Raw genomic sequence first — 16,766 nt, 5'->3', positions numbered from 1 at the left:
TAATTGGAAAGTCCATCTAAGTTTCCCACACATCCACAGAATGAAGTCAAAGCAGTCTCCAATGCTCAGTGCCAATTTAAAAAAAAAAAAAAAAAAAAAAGGAAAACAGTAAGTGGGTAGGTGGTCGGTTTATCAACCCCGGAAAAGCTTGTCTCTGGGGATTTACATTGCTAAAGAGGGACAAATGCATCAGCAAAATTAATGGCCTAAGGAAAACGTGAGTATGAGATTGGCATTTGATTCACTGAGTTCATTCATTCAGCAAGTATTTACTGAGCTCCTATTATGTGCTACCTATTGTTCCACACACACAGAATACAGGGGAGAAAATGAAAAAGACTCAGCCCTCAGAGAGTTTATGACCATTTTAAGGAGATAACTATGAACAAATATACAGATAAAATAACTTCAGACATGGAGAGTGCTGTCAAGGAAATAAAAAAAGGTAATGGGAGGGGATGACTTTCAGGGGTGGTGATCAACTTTAGATGAGGACCAGAGAGGGTCTCTGAGGAGGTGACATTTGAAATGCACCCATCACATGAAAATCTTGGGGAAAAGCCTTCCAGACAGAAGGGGCCAACAATGCTATAAAGGCCTTGGGATGAGAAAGAACTTCCCATGATCAAAGCAGAAAGACCTGGGGAACTAAAGAGTAGCAAGGAATGGGACATGTGGTAGGAGATGGAGCTGAAGCATTAGGGGTAAGCAGAGTCATCTAGGCCGCTTAAGGCCAAAAGTGCAGTGGAAATCCATCTGGGGACTAAATGAAGGAGTGGTTGACTTGAGGGGAAATTATCATGGATATTTAGGATATTAAGATTTTTTTTTCTGGCTTTTCTAGCATTAATAGCATAAGATCCTAACCATGTACTTAACCTGTACTTCACCATTTTAGAGCTTCAGCTTATTTTTCTAGTTGACAAAGAATATTGCCACTGTTTGTCAGGTGCTGTGCCACATACTGTGTATTTTCTAATTTTAAACCCCAACAAGCTCAACATTTCCCTCATTTTACAGAGGAGGAAACTGAGGTTTCAATGGAATGTCCATAAACCACCCCTTCCCCTTGCTGTGGTGTCACTGAGCACATGCTCCTGGTTTAAGACACTGTGGGTGGGGGCACACCCAAAGGTATGGAAGACCTTGTCAGAGGGCCATTTCCTGGGAGGCTGTGGATCCTGGATCACTCTTACAACGGAGAGCCAGGGCAGTTAGGGTGACTGTGCATCATTTACTATGAGCAGCTTGGAGCTTTTGGAGGATACCAATTTCAGAACCAGAATACCAATTCACTACCATAAATTCTGAAATGGACTTGATGTATGACCTTGAAGGCAAATTATCTGTAGGTTTGGTATCTTTGTCTGTTAGAGAGACATAATGCTATTTCCTCAACATCTCCTTGGGGTGTCTCAAGGATGAACAGGGCTGTCTTAATCCTTGTTCTTTATCCTCAGGGGGTTTGAAATGAGAGTGGAGTATATAATAGGTGCTACAAGCTCCTTTTTAAAAAGCCTCCTAAATACAACATATATATATTTTAAGCAGTAAGTATTGTTCACTCACCTCCCCTTCCTCCCTGCAAATGTAATGGGCTTTTTACCCAAGGTGAATGGTAGGAGGGAGTCAAAGCTAGCAAGACCTGTGTGGACAACGACCTGGACTGAGAGGGCAGCCTTGTTGGGTTTGTCCTTCCTGCGCATCAGACGTAGTGGAGGGGTGGATGCCACCTGGTCCACAGTGTTACCGTGTCCTGGCAGAGCCTTGGGTCAGTCCCCTCCTGGAGTCACAGATGGCCACGACAGAGGACAGGTGCTACCACTCTGGCTTTACCCTGCGTGTTCAGTTTTGAGGTAAACACGGTGCTGTCTTTGATGCCCAGCGCCCAGGGGACTTCACCCACCTAGGGCAGCCCTTCTGCAGCCGGTTCCGGACAGGCCAGTCACTTCTCTTTGAGCCAGCCGACGAGGCCCTCTCCCGTTCTCAAGTTTTTTGATCAGGACTACAGGCGCGGACGATAACCTCTGGATTTTGAATCGTAATAGTGTCCTCTCCATCACCGGGGGTGGCAGCCACCTTCCGGAAGGGCTGCCAACCACGGAGCCCTTCACCCTTTGGAGTACCCGGGCCACCACTCCACCTTCACTTTTGGGAGTCCGGGCTCAGATTCCCATCATTCGCCCTGCGGGTAGGGCCCTGGGCATCTTAACCCCGGGAGACACGCGCCTGGAGAGTGGCCGCCCAAGCCACCGCCAGGCGGGGAGGAGCGCGCGTGCTGCAAGCAGCTCCAGCGCTCGCGCTGACTCAAGGGGTTTATTTTTATTTCTATTTGGAGCTACTTCGGCCTTAGCCGCCGCCCTTAGTTTTCCTCCCAAATTGCGAAAAGGTGCCTTCATGGCCCGAGTTTGGTTACACGCGCCTGGGAGAGGAGCAAGGGAAGGGTGATAAAGAAGGTGCAGTGTCGGTCTGTCGGTGTTACACACGCGCGCACACACGGCGGGGCGGGAGCCGAGGGAGCGAGAGGAGTGCGGGCGGCGTGTGCTGGAGGCTCGCGCGGGTGTATACGAGCCTGTGCTTGAATGGGGAGGGCCGGGATTCCGGGTCGCTCTGGCCCCTCCTTCCTCCGGAGCCAGCCAGTCCCTCGGCAGAGCGCTGGGGCTGCACTGATTTGCTCTCGGGAGTGTGCTATTTGCATATGACTTGCCTATTTGTGAATTTGGCTCCCCAACTCCTCGCTTCACTTCACCTGTGCCTCCCTGGTCCGCGCACTTCGCAGGCCCCCGCCAGCCTCTCTGCCGCCTCTGCCGCCTACCGGGGACCTCCTCTTGCGCTCTCGCTGATTTCGCCCACCCACCTCCCTCCACCCCGTGCCACGTTGGTTTGGGTGGCTGCTCCGCACCGGGTTCCTCCTCCTCTCCTCTTTCCCTCCAGTCCTGCTTGTTCTCTTCCTCTGGCTGCGGTGGCTGCTGCTGCTGCTGCCTTTCATCCAGTTGGGAAACCCAGGAAGCCGGCGGCTGCTCCGTGGCGCTAGTTCAGCACGTGCAGGGTTAAAAGCCTCGCGCCCTTCCCCAGAGACTCCCAGGAACACCCGAGGAACTCTTCCACCTGCAGCCCCCTTTTGCCTGGCAGTTCTGCATTGCATCTCATGGAAGTGGAAACAGGAAAATAAAAATGTTCAAACTCCTTGGATGTTGGGATAAACTCACCTGAACCCACTTGGGGTTCGGGCTGCCTCCTTCTCTTCCTTCATTACCACCTTTCCTGTGTGGCTCCCAGGAGTGTGCAGTTAAGTCATCAGACTCGCGGTGCCTAGAGATCCGGAGGAAGCCGCGCCGGTCTTCCCCTGACATGCGTGGCATGCCGGGGCTCCCTAGGAGGTTTGCTATACCTGGGAGGACTCTGGCATCCTAAATTTCAGCCCCGGGAAAGAGAAGGGGCTTTGCCTTTTTTTTTTTTTTTTTTTTTTTTTTTCTTTAAGTAGTTTTTTTTTTTTTTCTAACATCATTGTCTTGAAAGCGCATATTGCTTCCCTCTTCCCCAAATTCTGGCAACTCTTCCTCCTGCTATGATGGGCCCTTGGGCATCATGAACTTCATTACTCTTCACTGGCTGGAATTCAAACTGCCCATCTGTAGTGGTCCCGTGCGTTGACCATGCACCTGAGAATCCACGCGAGACGGAGCCCTCCTCGCCGGCCGGCCTGGACGCTTGGGATCTGGTCCCTGTTCTGGGGATGTATCGTCAGCTCTGTATGGAGTTCTTCTAATGTAGCTTCCTCCTCCTCCACCTCATCCTTGCCGGGGTCTCACTCTCAGCACGAGCACCATTTCCATGGCAGCAAGCATCACTCAGTGCCTATTTCTATCTATCGCTCCCCTGTTTCCCTTCGAGGAGGGCACGGTAGGTCTCTCTGCTCTTTATCCTTCTAATGGGGCATAGCAATTCCTTAACCCACTCGCCTTGCAGGTAGTGTCAAAGGTGGGAAGAGACTTAAAAAAAAAAAAAGAATTTAAAATGATGAAAAGCATGGTATGTCCATGAGGGAAGCAAATTTCTACTTTCTCATAAAGGTTAGTGTTTTCTGCCCCTAGCCCGTGACGCCCACCTCCACTTTTCTCTAAAGGCTTCTTTTCTCCTTCGCTCCCTCATTCATAGATGCACAGACACTACACTCTCTTTCCAACCTTCTACTCTCTCCACCCCTACAGAGACAGGCAACTTACCAGGTGAGTCCCAATGCTGTACTTGGAGAAATGTTCGTTCACCTTGCTTTCACCCTTCTTTGCTGTGGGCTTGCTTGGGAACTAGTGGGGGTGGAGTGGGAATAGCTGACAACAGGAATCAGGTTTTCAGCCTGAAGTTGATTGAACTGTTATAAAGTAGCCTGTGTGGTAATGGTCAGGGAAAAGTAGTTGAATATAAGAAGGCAGAAAATATAATTAACAACCCGTGGCCATTTGTGTTGATTTTGGCAGCTTTATGTTTGTCCACATGTCTAGTGGAAAAAGCAACTATCTCTAAAACTACACATATAATATTGCTATCAGTGAGGAAGCAATATGTAAGATAAGGCTAAGTTCATTTATAATTTACCCAAGTGTAAACGATAGTAACTTCAATTCCCCGTGTATGCAAATGTTATTTCATTTTTAGGTAGCAGAGATGGGCTTGTTCACACAATACAGGTATGATGTGTTTTACTCCAAACAACCCTCCTTACATAGCTATTGAAGGAAGAGATCTATGGCTCTGAAAATGATACTCAGCTCTTAGCCGGCTGCCTCTAAAAGGGCGATGTCTGCAGCTAAGGTAAGAGCTTGCTGTAGTAAACCGTTCTAAAGAAAGGAGCTTCTTTATTTGTTTACTATGCACTCCACTCTGATGGTAAGGAGAGTAGGACACACACAAACGGAGACTGGCTGCAGGAGCAGCCCTCCAGGGAACAGGAGCGTGAACCATACTAGGGGGTTCCTGCCCTTGTATTTTGAAGACTGATAACATCCAGACCCTATTCGGAAAGTTGATTCTTCCTGCTGCCTCCTAGCCCTGCTGCCTCCTAGCCCTGGGCTGTCTGTAGTGTAAGTGGAAGCACATTGAGAAAATGCCAGCACATACTCTGGCTCTTTTGACTCTGTCTTCAAATTTTATTTGATGGAGTTGTCAAGCAGCTCGCAGTTTGTAAGGTTGGTGGAGGGGGATGGTGAAAATAAGGGATTGCTTGATCTTGGTCTGGTGGCTCTTTTCTCTGTGACTCCTGCTGGGTCTGGTGTTGGCTCCCTTAAAAAAGAAAGAAGCAAACAAACCTAGGAGAGAAAAGAGCCACAACCACCAAAAAAGCAATTTCATTGACATGGAAACTTAGCTCCTAAGGGGGAGAGGGACTGGGGGGAGTGGGTAAGACAGAAAAAAAAAAAAAGGGAGTGGAGATAGGGGAAGCCAGACAGACTATTACTAATAACCATAATTAAACACGGAAATGCTCAGAGATAATTAGCTAAATTTTGCTAATTATTGTAAATGATCAGCAGGGAGAGGAAGATTATGCATCAGAGGTTATGGATGGCAGGGTCTTGATGTCTTTTGTTCGGGATGTAAACAGTTACAGCAGATACTAGTAAGTGATGGAATTTGCAGAGCAGTACTTCCCTAGGGTCCCTAAGTCAGAGTCAGTCTCTCTCTCTCTCTCTCTCTCTCTCTCTCTCTTTCTCTCTCTCTCTCACATAAAGGGTTGAGACTTGCACAGGTTACACATGACCCTTTATTTAGTTTATTTCTTCAGGATCGGTTGCTCAGTCCCTCAGTCTCCTTTAAATCTTTTTGACTGGTCCCCAGTCTGGTTTCTCATTAACCTACATCTGATAAGATTCAGTGTGATGGAAAATAAGAAGGAAGTAAGTAAATGGCTAGAGACCCCAGAAAAGGCCCTCAGACCCACCAGAGCTGTAGAGTACAGTGAACTCCAGGGTCTGGCATGGCTGAGATAAGAAAGCTAATGAATTCAACTCTTCAGAATCCTCTTTCAATCCTGAAGTCCCAACTCATTGATTTGGGGCTTGGAGAGTGAATGCGTCTGTATTAAGTAGACTCCTTGCATATTAAATTGGTGTTTTTGAGCATAAAATCAAGAGAAGCAGCAATCAACAAAATATCCCTACTTCTGGCTCCCATTCTGCACCCAAGCTGTGACCCTTTGCAGCTCTAACTAAAAGGACCAGAAGACCCCACAGAGCTTTGCTAATGCACTTCTCATTCTTACTTGGTGTAAACTTGCTTTTTCCTAGTCCAAGACAAAGACCTAGCGAACAGCAATTGTTTTAAAAAATAATTTGGGTGGAGGTGGTAGGAGGCATGGCACCAAGAGACTGATGGTTGTTACTGATGATTTACTGCCAATCTTATTCCAGAGTTAAAGGCAGCACTCTCTATTGTCTGTGAAGAAGTAAATGCCCTTGATTTTGGTATGAAACACAGCTAGAGCCTTGAGTCCCAGAATCTTCTTTGGACTTAAGAGATTGTTGGTTTTTTAACTACACTTGCTCTCCTCTTGCCCATTTCCTGAGAACCGAAAGTCCTCAAAGCTGCTGTTCATCAGTTGGTGCTCCAACCCCTTTTCCCCACTATCCAGCCCTATAGAGGGATTCATGCTAAGACAGATGGAAGAAACAGAAATCCTCCAAATAGCTGATATTTTACCTACGCTTTTGCCTGTGCTTGGTTCCAAGCTTTAGAAAATTGTTTATATTATAGATTTACTTAAAGCCTTTATCCCGGGACAGCCTAGAGGATGCTGGGATTCTTTGTGAATTAGGGAGACTAAGGCCACACTTCTGGGGTGCTGCAAAGTGTCTCACATTAGGATTGTGTTTCAGGATGGGATTAACTGTCTTCTTAAAGGGAATCTAGTAGGCCCTTCCCCATTCTCTTAGAGTCCTCACCCCATGTTCATGCTCTCTTCTGTTCACCATTCAGTCAATACTCATTGAGCACGTACTCTGCGCCAGGCTGTGTGCTACTGCTGAAGATACAGAACCAAATAAGACATTGTGGTGTTCAGCTAGGAATAATTGCAAAAGCATATATATATATATATATGCTTCCATATTTTAAAAAGTGCAAGGAGTGGGTGGAGATCCAAATACCAAGCCAAATTAATGTAAAATCAAAATATCCTTTATAAAATAAAGGTTTACATTATCCTGTTATTTAAAATATCCCTCCAGGTTCCTTTTCATCTTTGACTTTATTTCCATATGTAAATATCATTTTTTTAAAATCAAAGTGCAAGGTAGTGTAGTGATTACAGATATATAAATAGTAAAATATATTTGTTTACCAAACTTTAATTACATAAGCGACTTTTGTATATTTTTTTCCTTCTTTTTTCCCTCTCTCTCACCTTTAAGAAATCCAATGTGGCTGGGCACGGTGGCTCACACCTGTAATCCCAGCACTTTGGGAGGCCGAGATGGGGGCATTATCTGAGGCCAAGAATTCGAGACCTGCCTGGCCAAGGTGGGGAAACCCTGTCTCTACTAAAAAACAGAAAACAAACAAACAAAACCTCCAATGTACGTCTGCCTAAAAAATGCTTCAGTATTTGTAGTTTAAAGGCAGATTTCCCTAAGAATTCAAGGTTTTGTATGTACCTTAAATGTTATCCTCTACAAAACAGCAGAGTTTCCTGCCTCTGTAGACATTTGTGGGGACTAGTTGAGGACATAGAACTCTTGGAAAGCTCAATTTTAAAAGGAAACACACCATGATATATTTGCAGGAAGAACTCTTGCTCAGAAACCAGGGTGTGTGAAAAGGAGGGGGTATAAAAGTCCTATTCAAACCATCTTAGCAGAAGTGGTGGTGGTGGGTCCACTTGTGACACATGATCCTGGAGTCTTTCTTGGGCTCATTCCTTATCCCAGGGATCCACCCCCAAAGTTTTTTCAGCCTTGGGGGCTTGTTTTGCTTTGATCTATTGAGTGCCTTCTTCTGCTCAGCCAGCTGCTTTCTAACCACTTTACGCCTTCCTTCTTGAGATTCGGGGAGTTGAATAATTCATAGTGTTGGTTGACAGATCAAATGATAAGATTTATATATCTTTGGCCTTGGTGATGAATTAATTAAATTGTTTTCTCCTTCTTTGGCTCCTCTAGATGCATTGTTTTTCTTCTCTAAAATTCACTGGCAAGTGGTGGGTCTGGAGATTAATTTGTTCTTGAGAGACCACCATGGGATGATTATAATATCCTCGTGTAAATTTATTCAGGACTTTCAACGTGGATCACTGGGTGGTGTGGAGTAGGGGCAGCTATATCATAGAGAGGAGAGATAAGATATCAGAACAAAAAACAAGACACACACACAAAAATCTTGCCCATATTGACTGCGGGACGAAATTTTACAGTAAGAACTTGATTCCTTTCACCTCAGATTTTGAATCTAAAAGAGGAGTGTATTTCATTTTACATTTTAGTAAATGAATTTATCAGCCCTGAAGAAGTTTGCTTTACTAGAACTCTGGGTGATCAGGGAGGGAGGCAAATCTCTGAAGATTAATCTTGAACTTACTCATACTTTCCTCCTGATATTAGTTTGCTAGGGCTGCCTAAAGTACTAAAGTGCTATAGACTGGGTGGTTTAAACAACGGAAATTTGTTTGCTCAAGGCTCTGGAAAGTAAAGGTCTGAGATCAAGGTGTCAGCAGGTTTAGTTCTTTCTGACATCTCTCTCCTTGACTTACAGATGACCATTTTCTCACTGTGTCCTCACAGGGTCTCGTCTTGATCTACATGCATGCATCCCTGGTGTCTCTTTGTGTGTCCAAATTCTCCCTTCTTTTAAGCGCATCCATCGGTTGGATCAGGATCCACCCTAAAAGCCTCATTTTAACTTAATCATCTCTTTAAATGCCCTGTCCTTAAATACACTCACATTCTGAGGTACCAGGAATAAACCTTTGACATATGAATTTTGAAGAGACACAGTTCAGCCGCTGATGCTCTTTCTCCTCACCACCCCCCTGCCCACCCACCAAGTTATTGGGAAAGAAGTAAAGCTGTACTGTTTAGTGAATCCCCATTGGACTCAAACTTTCACAGCAGAAAAATAAAACTTCAGTTACGATGGTTGCAATTTACAAAATTCATAAGATAGTGACCTAAGTGGTAATGCTGTGTTTACATATATGGGGAAAACAACAGCTATTGGTTCAGTGAAGACATGTTTGCTTTCTTCTCAATTTATCTTCTGTGACTGAGTCCAGATCTTTATTTGCACATAGACTGATTCTGTCTGACTGCAGACACATGCTCTAATGTCCACATATTAATGCTTTCTTTACCTAGACCTGCTGCCTTTCTGAGCCAGACCCTCCACCCCTGCCGTTGACTCCTTTATGAACTACAGTTGCTCACTCTTTGCCTTTCCTGAGACGCAAATTACCAACTACTTTCACTTCTCAGCCTTTGGTGAATAAAATAAAAAATATAGGTTAACTAAGTATAAATTTCTCATTTTTCAATTTTCAAATTTCTCAATTGAAAAATATGTTACTTAAATAGGCATCAATTTCATTATTTTTCTCTTCAATTTTATTTTTTGAAAGTTCATCTGAAAATACAAATATGAGGTAAATTGTTATTTTATGACATGGTTATGAACCTTGGTGAGATGATTGAGAGGCCATGTAATGTATAAAGCTCTGGTTGTTCTAAATCCTAAACAAAGCATTCAATCTTTGGGGAAAGCGAATACCTTTCTTTGTCTGTTTGTTTCTGTGCTCAAAATGTGTGCTCCTGATGATAATAGGTAAATAATAATGGTGCTCTAGTGGACAGGGTCGTGTTAGGTGAGGTGGGAACAACTATGGTTTGAGGAAATAGCCTTACAACCTTTGGTTCTAAGAAACTTCGTCTCTAAGAAACTAAGTCATTAAGAAACTTTGTGAACCTGCCATCCTGGCTAACACGTTGAAACCCTGTTTCTACTAAAAAATACAAAAAAGCGAGGTGGTGGGCACCTGTAGTCTCAGCTACTCGGGAGGCTGAGGCAGGAGAATGGCGTGAACCCGGGAGGTGGAGCTTGCAGTGAGCTGAGATCCGGCCACTGCACTCCAACCTGTGTGACAGAGCGAGACTTCGTCTCAAAAAAAAAACAAAAAACTTTGTGAACCTGAATAAGTCACCTGGTTTCACTGAGACTCAATTTCTTCACCTTTAAAGTGAGCAATAATAATAGTTAACCATACTTATATCACAGAAATTGTATGAGATTAGACAAGTTGTGCTCTGTACATTGTAAACCAATGTGTCCAGGTTAAATATTTTATGAGACATATTTTCATGATAAAGCTGCCCTCTTTGAATTCCTTGCACACAGAGAAGCTTCAATGTTGATCATTTGCTGGCTGGTAGATTGTGTTTAAAGAATATGCATCTGGGCTGGGCGCGGTGGCTCAAGCCTGTAATCCCAGCACTCTGGGAGGCCGAGACAGGCAGATCACGAGGTCAGGAGATTGAGACCATCCTGGCTAACACGTTGAAACCCGTCTCTACTAAAAAATACAAAAAGCTAGGCGGGCGAGGTGGTGGGCGCCTGTAGTCCCAGCTACTCGGGAGGCTGAGGCAGGAGAATGGCATAAACCCGGGAGGCGGAGCTTGCAGTGAGCTGAGATCTGGCCACTGCACTCCAGCCTGGGCGACAGAGCGAGACTCCGCCTCAGAAAAAAAAAAAAAAAAAAAGAATATGCATCTGCTGTTTCTCCTCATTTTCCTATCAATACACACACTTTTTTGCCTCCAAGAAATTACTTCATTTACATAGTACTCTGAGTAAATGTAAATGAGAAAACCTTTACTGTATTTTCATATTTATGGCACTAGAACACAGCATGGGACAAAAGTCAGCTTGTGACTTTTGGTAATGGTCTGCTTAGGTAGAAAGTCATGCCAAGCAAATTTTAGCATGGACCAACATATTACAGTAAATCATTTAGAAGCTCAGCGATTTAGTAAAGTGAAAAGAGAGGACTCCAAGAAATACTCTGACATCATTTTGGAAAGTCAGAATTGGATCCCATTTGTAGTAAACCTGTGCAGAATTCAAACATGCCGACATGATTCTCAGTGTATATGATAAACTAAGATTTTTAATCTGATTTGTACTAGGAAGAAGCAGGCGTTTTTAGGGACAACTATCTTCAGATCTGGAAGTGGAGAACATCTTTTAATGCAATGTCTTAGGCTTACTAGAGTTCAAAGTTTGTAGAGCAGATAGGAGCACATTATTATGCCAGAACTCTTAGAATTGACTTTGTGAAGCCTGAATTTAAAACAGAATTCTTACTGAGAGGACATGGTGCTGATACATAGATTTTTTCCCCCAGTTTTCTCCCTGGCCACCTCTTTAACTTTGGATTATAACATTTTATTGTTTAATTATATTAATCTTTTAACTTTTAAACATTCTGTGTGATATCTTGATTTCCTAACCTATATTCTTTGCTTTACCTGTAGTTTTCTGCATGGCATGTAGTATGAAAGCACCTTAATGCCATAGCTAGGGAAAACTTTCCTTTTCATTTCTTCCTCATTTGTACAATGAGAGAGTTGAGTGAGATGATCTCTCCAAATGTTTTCCAGCACTAGAACTGCATGAGTCTCTGATTTGTATGTCTTTAAAGACACCACTGTGCATCTCAAACCTATCTGAGTTCTACAAGTCTGCCAGTATTTTATAGGTCTATTTTCTTGACTATCATAATAACTTATGCCAAAGCCATGAGCCAGATTTTCTCTTTTCCCCTCAGACAGAAGCAGCATAATGTACCAGAGTGGCACACTGTGATGTTATAAAGCCCACAATCCAACTTCAGTGCAGTCATGCTGAGTTGGGAAGAATGCAGCTTTCATTTAAACACACCTTAATAATACTAGAAAGGAGCTATATGTTATGTTTAAAATGTTCTGCTGTGTTTAGCCATATCAGAGCAGGGGGCAGACTAGCAACTGGGTTTATAAAGAGGAAATGGTGTATTTCTACTTACAGTTAGGATTTTGAGAGAGACTTGCTTTAATTATACACCAACACATGAATTATACACCCACTGTGTACAGGTAGTCTTCCAAATGCTTTACATATATGACTTCATTTAGTCCTCGCTAGCCTTTGAACCTAATAAAGTGCCTATTTTATAATTAAAAATACTGAGACTCAGAGAGGTTTAGTGGCTTGATTAATATGGTGTTAAAGCCAGGATTCAAACCTGGTTGTGACCACAAAACTCTTGGTCTTTCTGCTGTACCACACAGTCTGTCAACTCAAGAAACAGACTACACAAACACATCAAGCTCTTTTGTCAGAAATAAAGTGCACAGATTAATGAAACACTTTGATTAATGCGGCTAACACACCTTTCCAAAGTATCTACAAGACTGTCCAATGCCTAATAAGTATTTGAATGTTTTCCAATTTGTCTGAACCCATTTCAACCCAAGGAGATAGCAATTAAAAGGAGCGGACAGACGAAACATTCATAACTGATATGTGTGTTTTTTTGAATGAATGAATGAATGAATGAGTGAGGTTCGACATGATCAAATCTCATGCATTAGGAAAGGAGGGATGCTAGTTTATAATAGAAGCAAAGGCATGGGAAGTTATGCACCCTTCAAAAGCACATCAATGGGCTCATAGAACTTAGAGATACGAGAGAGCTCAATGTTCCAGGTAGGCAGGGTGAGGACTCAACTAAGAGCATCCACTTAGTGTCAGGACTGGTCAGGAGCACAGATGTCATCACTCTGAGTCCATTGCCCTTTCTTTCTTCTACTTCTCAGTCCTTCAAGACACTTTCTTAAATTACAGACTTGTTCCCCGTCTCCCTTTCTTCAGAGCAGTCTCTTCTTATCCAGATTATGTCTACAGGCACGTATTCTGCCAGTGTTGGACTTTTCAGGCCTTCCATTAACATTAATTATTGGCTGGGCGCAGTGGCTGACACCTGTAATCCCAGCACTTTGGGAGGCCAAGGCGGCTGGATCGCCTGAGGTCAGGAGTTTGAGACCAGCCTGGCCAATGTGGTGAAACCTCATCTCTATTAAAAATAAAAAAAAAATTAGCTGGGCATGGTGGCACATGCCTGTAATCCCAGCTACTCAGGATGCTGAGGCAGGAGAATTGCTTGAACCTGGGAGGCGGAGGTTGCAGTGAGCCGAGATCGTGCCATTTGCACTCCAGCCTGGGTGATGAGAGAGAAACTCCATCTCAAAGAAAAAAAAATTGTAAGAATCTTTCTAATAGGTGCCTGGCTTTGTGTGCCAAGGTAGGGTTTCTTGGGGTGTTCTGAAGACTTCCTTTGTATAGGAGACCTCAGTGTGAAAGAGTACTCAGATTCAGGGTTCTGTGAAAGGAGACACTTCCTGTCCTAGTTGAATGTCACTTGCCAGAAAGCAGGAAAGAAATGACCTGTCTGCTCACCTGTTGCTGCTCCTCATCTGGAAGTTGTGACCAGGATCTTGTTTGAAGACCTGTCCACAGCCCCAGTCCTGACCTCTTGCTTACCAGCTATTGAGTGGCTATGAAAACATAAAGCCCCTGGAAACCAGCAAGCCACATTTTCCGAGATACTATCCTGCCCTCCCTTTTTTATTGTTTTGAAATATTCCTTTTACCCCCCACGTTAAAACATAACCATGTATATTCACCCCTGAGTGACTTCCCCCCAAACTATGAATTTCAACTATTTCCGAGGCAGTCGTTCAGAATCTGAATATAATTATACTCTTTGGGTGAAAATTGTGGTTTTTGCTACATAAGAAACTAATGGAAATGATCTGCCTGTTCCTGTAGTTTACAGATTATATGCTTCAGAACTGACGATATATATTTAGGCTGCTTTTCTGTGTGGCACATTTAAATGAAAATGAACTCGGGGTGAGCCACCATGGTTGCTAGGCAGTAGAGTGGGTTGATAGAGCATGATATTAAACTGAACCCACGTTGGTGTTTTACTTAACATCTATTTGCTTTGCACCTTTGTCATTTGTGGTGTCATGGAAGGGAAAGGAGGAGGAGACAGGCAGAGTCTGGTTATCTGCAGAGACTCAAACAAGTAGGAGAAATAATCACCCCAAACACCAAAGTGACATGAGCGTTTTCAAAAATTTGATGTCACAGCACAGTCAACTCATTTAATGAAGAACATGCAAAACCTGAAGAAATGCATAAGCATAGCAGACATATTCAGGGATGTGGTAGAAAGGGGAACTAAAGAGATTCCCCAGGATGGATTTTGCTTTGGTGGTTCCAGAAAAAAAAAAAAAAAAAAAAAAAGCCATCATGCTCATTGAAAATTTTAAACATGCGTCTATGGGTCATTTAATTTCCTGGCCTGAAATCCCAGATTTATCATCAGCAAGTGGTGACAGGCAGCAAAAGCATTGTGGCTACTTTACAATTGATAACTAATAGAGGAACTCAAATTTTCTTTGAAACCCTGATTTTCATAAAAGCTGAAAGTCTCTTATGAGAAAACAACTGGATCACAGATAAAGCAAAACTTCTTCAGACCCTTCGGGTCCATTCTAGCCATGTTCTGGTACATTTAAAAGTTTGAAAAGATGATTAAAGGGTTAAAGCTCAGCTGTCAGGAGAATTTGGTCTCATGAATAATTTGGGCAGAGAGAGGAGCCCGTGATTTGGATAGCCAGTTTTATTGTTTATATTTTCCAGGAGCCAATTATTATATATCTTTTTTCATGAATCAATATCTCTGCATAATGGAATGGGCACCTTTGAATGTTCTCTTTTGTTAAAACAAACTTCTTAGAGTAATTCAACACAAGATAGAAAACCTCTATTTTCATAAGAATGACAATAACATCTTCTTGTTTTTCTTATAGCAATTGATCACTTTTTATTATACCTGACATTTTTGCCTTTTAATATGCCTGACATTTCTCTAAATGTTATAGTTCATTTAATTTGCCCATGAAGTAGGTAGAGTTGTTTTCCTATGTTTAAGGTTTTACTTATTTATTTTAGCAGAGATAGGTTCTTGTGGTATTGTCCAGACTAGTCTCAAACTCTTGGGCTCAAGTGATCCTCCCACCTTGGCCTCTCAAAGTGCTGGGATTACCAGCATGGCCACCATGCCCAGCCTGTTTTCCCATTTTAAAGACGCAGACTTGGAGATATGGAAAGTTTGAGTCAGTTGCCTGAGGTCTTACAGGTAATATAAGGCACAACCAGGTTGGGTATTTAAGCAGTTTGAACCTGCCCTGTGCTCTTAAGATTTCAGTATTTATGAAATATTACCTGAATGGTGGGAAAAAATTTCAAAGTGGTATTCTTAAATGGAATACTGGGACATTTTTAAAGGGACTTCTTAGGGTCTACCTAGTTACAGGATAAATTATGAAGTCTCTGAATGTTTTCTAAACTAACCGCTAACAGTAAACACTTACCTCGTGTCATGTATTCTAACAAATACTTTAGCTTACTGCATTTAATCTTTACTGACCATCCTTCAAGGTAGGCAATATTGTTATCGTGAATTTATAGGAACAGAAACTGAGCCCCAGAGGGTTAAGCAACTCACTCAAGTTCTTCCACTTACTAAGCAGTTAGCCCATAGCATCTGTTGAACTCTTAGGTCAGGTAATCTGTGCAAATGTAGAACTGTTCCCGGATACTGAAAGCAACTAATCAGAACGCTTCCCTAGCTTTACAAATTCTATTACATTACAGGAGAGGCTTTTCAAAACAGCCTTTGGAAACTCACCCCAGTTCCAGAATCTGCTGGCAATGAATGGTTACATCTTCAATCAAGGACCCAAAAGTGAGGAATCCCCTCTCCTTTGACATGGAAGCCTGTTGATGCCTCATTCTCCTCATGTTTAATTTACTCTAAGAATCTGTTTTTTCAGGAAGTTTCTTTTCCAGTAATTATGATAGGCTTTCTCCCCAACTTACGATTTTAGGCAAGCAACCAAACTTTCCTGATTTTCATTCTCTCACCTGAAAGAAAGGGAATTGTGGGTAATGGTTGTGTGGTGGCCTGCCAGCTTTGCCTTCACAAGTGTGGCATTCATCTTTCATTAATGCCAAAAGGCAAAATTCCAATGATTTCTAAAATACTTCCCCAGCCTTATCAGATCTTATTAGGTCACCTTGAATCTACTTTTACTCTTGGCCCTTCGTACATATGGTAATAGTTCTTTAAATATGAGGGTGAAACTAATGAATATGTCAAGCGGGGCAGCAGGTTTCCAACTTCAGTGAATATGTGTGTGTTTGCTTGCACACATAGGTAAATGTGTCAGCCAGATTAAACGAAGTAACAGAAAACCTTCATAGCAGGCCAATTAGTTCCTAGCCTAAAATGTAAAGATCAGACATGAGAACTAAGTCTGCCATGCATTACAGACCTAGGGAGGTTTCAGTATCTACTTCTACTGCTCTGGCATCATTTATCAGTGCAGTGTTGTCACAGGCTCATGTCAACATGTCAATAATAATTTCAGGAGAGGACAGCTTTTATGTGAAATAGGAAGGTAAATCTAGAGTCTTGGCCTTATATAGACAACCCCCTTCTTTGGGATGACTTATGTTTTCATGTTTCTTGTTTTTTCCATGCCAGGGAGCCATTTTATGTGTATGTATTGGTAACCTCATCATCTGTTAGCTATTAAAGACTGGTTAAACTAATTATTATTAAGAACTCTGTTTCAGAAAATCCAGAGATAGTTCCTTTTATTTCCTTTCAC

The 16,766-nt window shown here is 42.8% G+C and overlaps 1 protein-coding gene across 45 annotated transcripts in view; it reads left to right on the top strand.

The window, feature by feature from the left end:
* The window catches only part of NRXN3 (neurexin 3), a 1,717,425-nt gene that overhangs the window by 1,130,003 nt on the left and 570,656 nt on the right, over positions 1-16,766 (top strand). For 2 of the 45 annotated variants that reach the window (XM_031669088.1, XM_031669079.1), the window contains exon 1: positions 3,516-3,903. The exons of 40 other annotated variants lie outside the window; for them this stretch is intronic. In XM_031669088.1, coding sequence (XP_031524948.1) covers positions 3,657-3,903 — 247 coding nt within the window. In that variant the 5' untranslated portion in view covers positions 3,516-3,656. Of the gene's footprint in view, positions 1-2,696; positions 3,904-16,766 lie in introns of those variants that run through there. 3 more of the 45 variants (XM_031669078.1, XM_031669081.1, XM_031669080.1) reach the window with 3 other exon arrangements.

This window comes from Papio anubis, chromosome 7 (genome assembly GCF_008728515.1).
Source record: "Papio anubis isolate 15944 chromosome 7, Panubis1.0, whole genome shotgun sequence".
Lineage (NCBI taxonomy): Eukaryota > Metazoa > Chordata > Mammalia > Primates > Cercopithecidae > Papio > Papio anubis.
The sequence above is the reverse complement of the archived record's forward strand: the minus strand, read 5'-3'. Positions and strand labels throughout refer to the sequence as shown.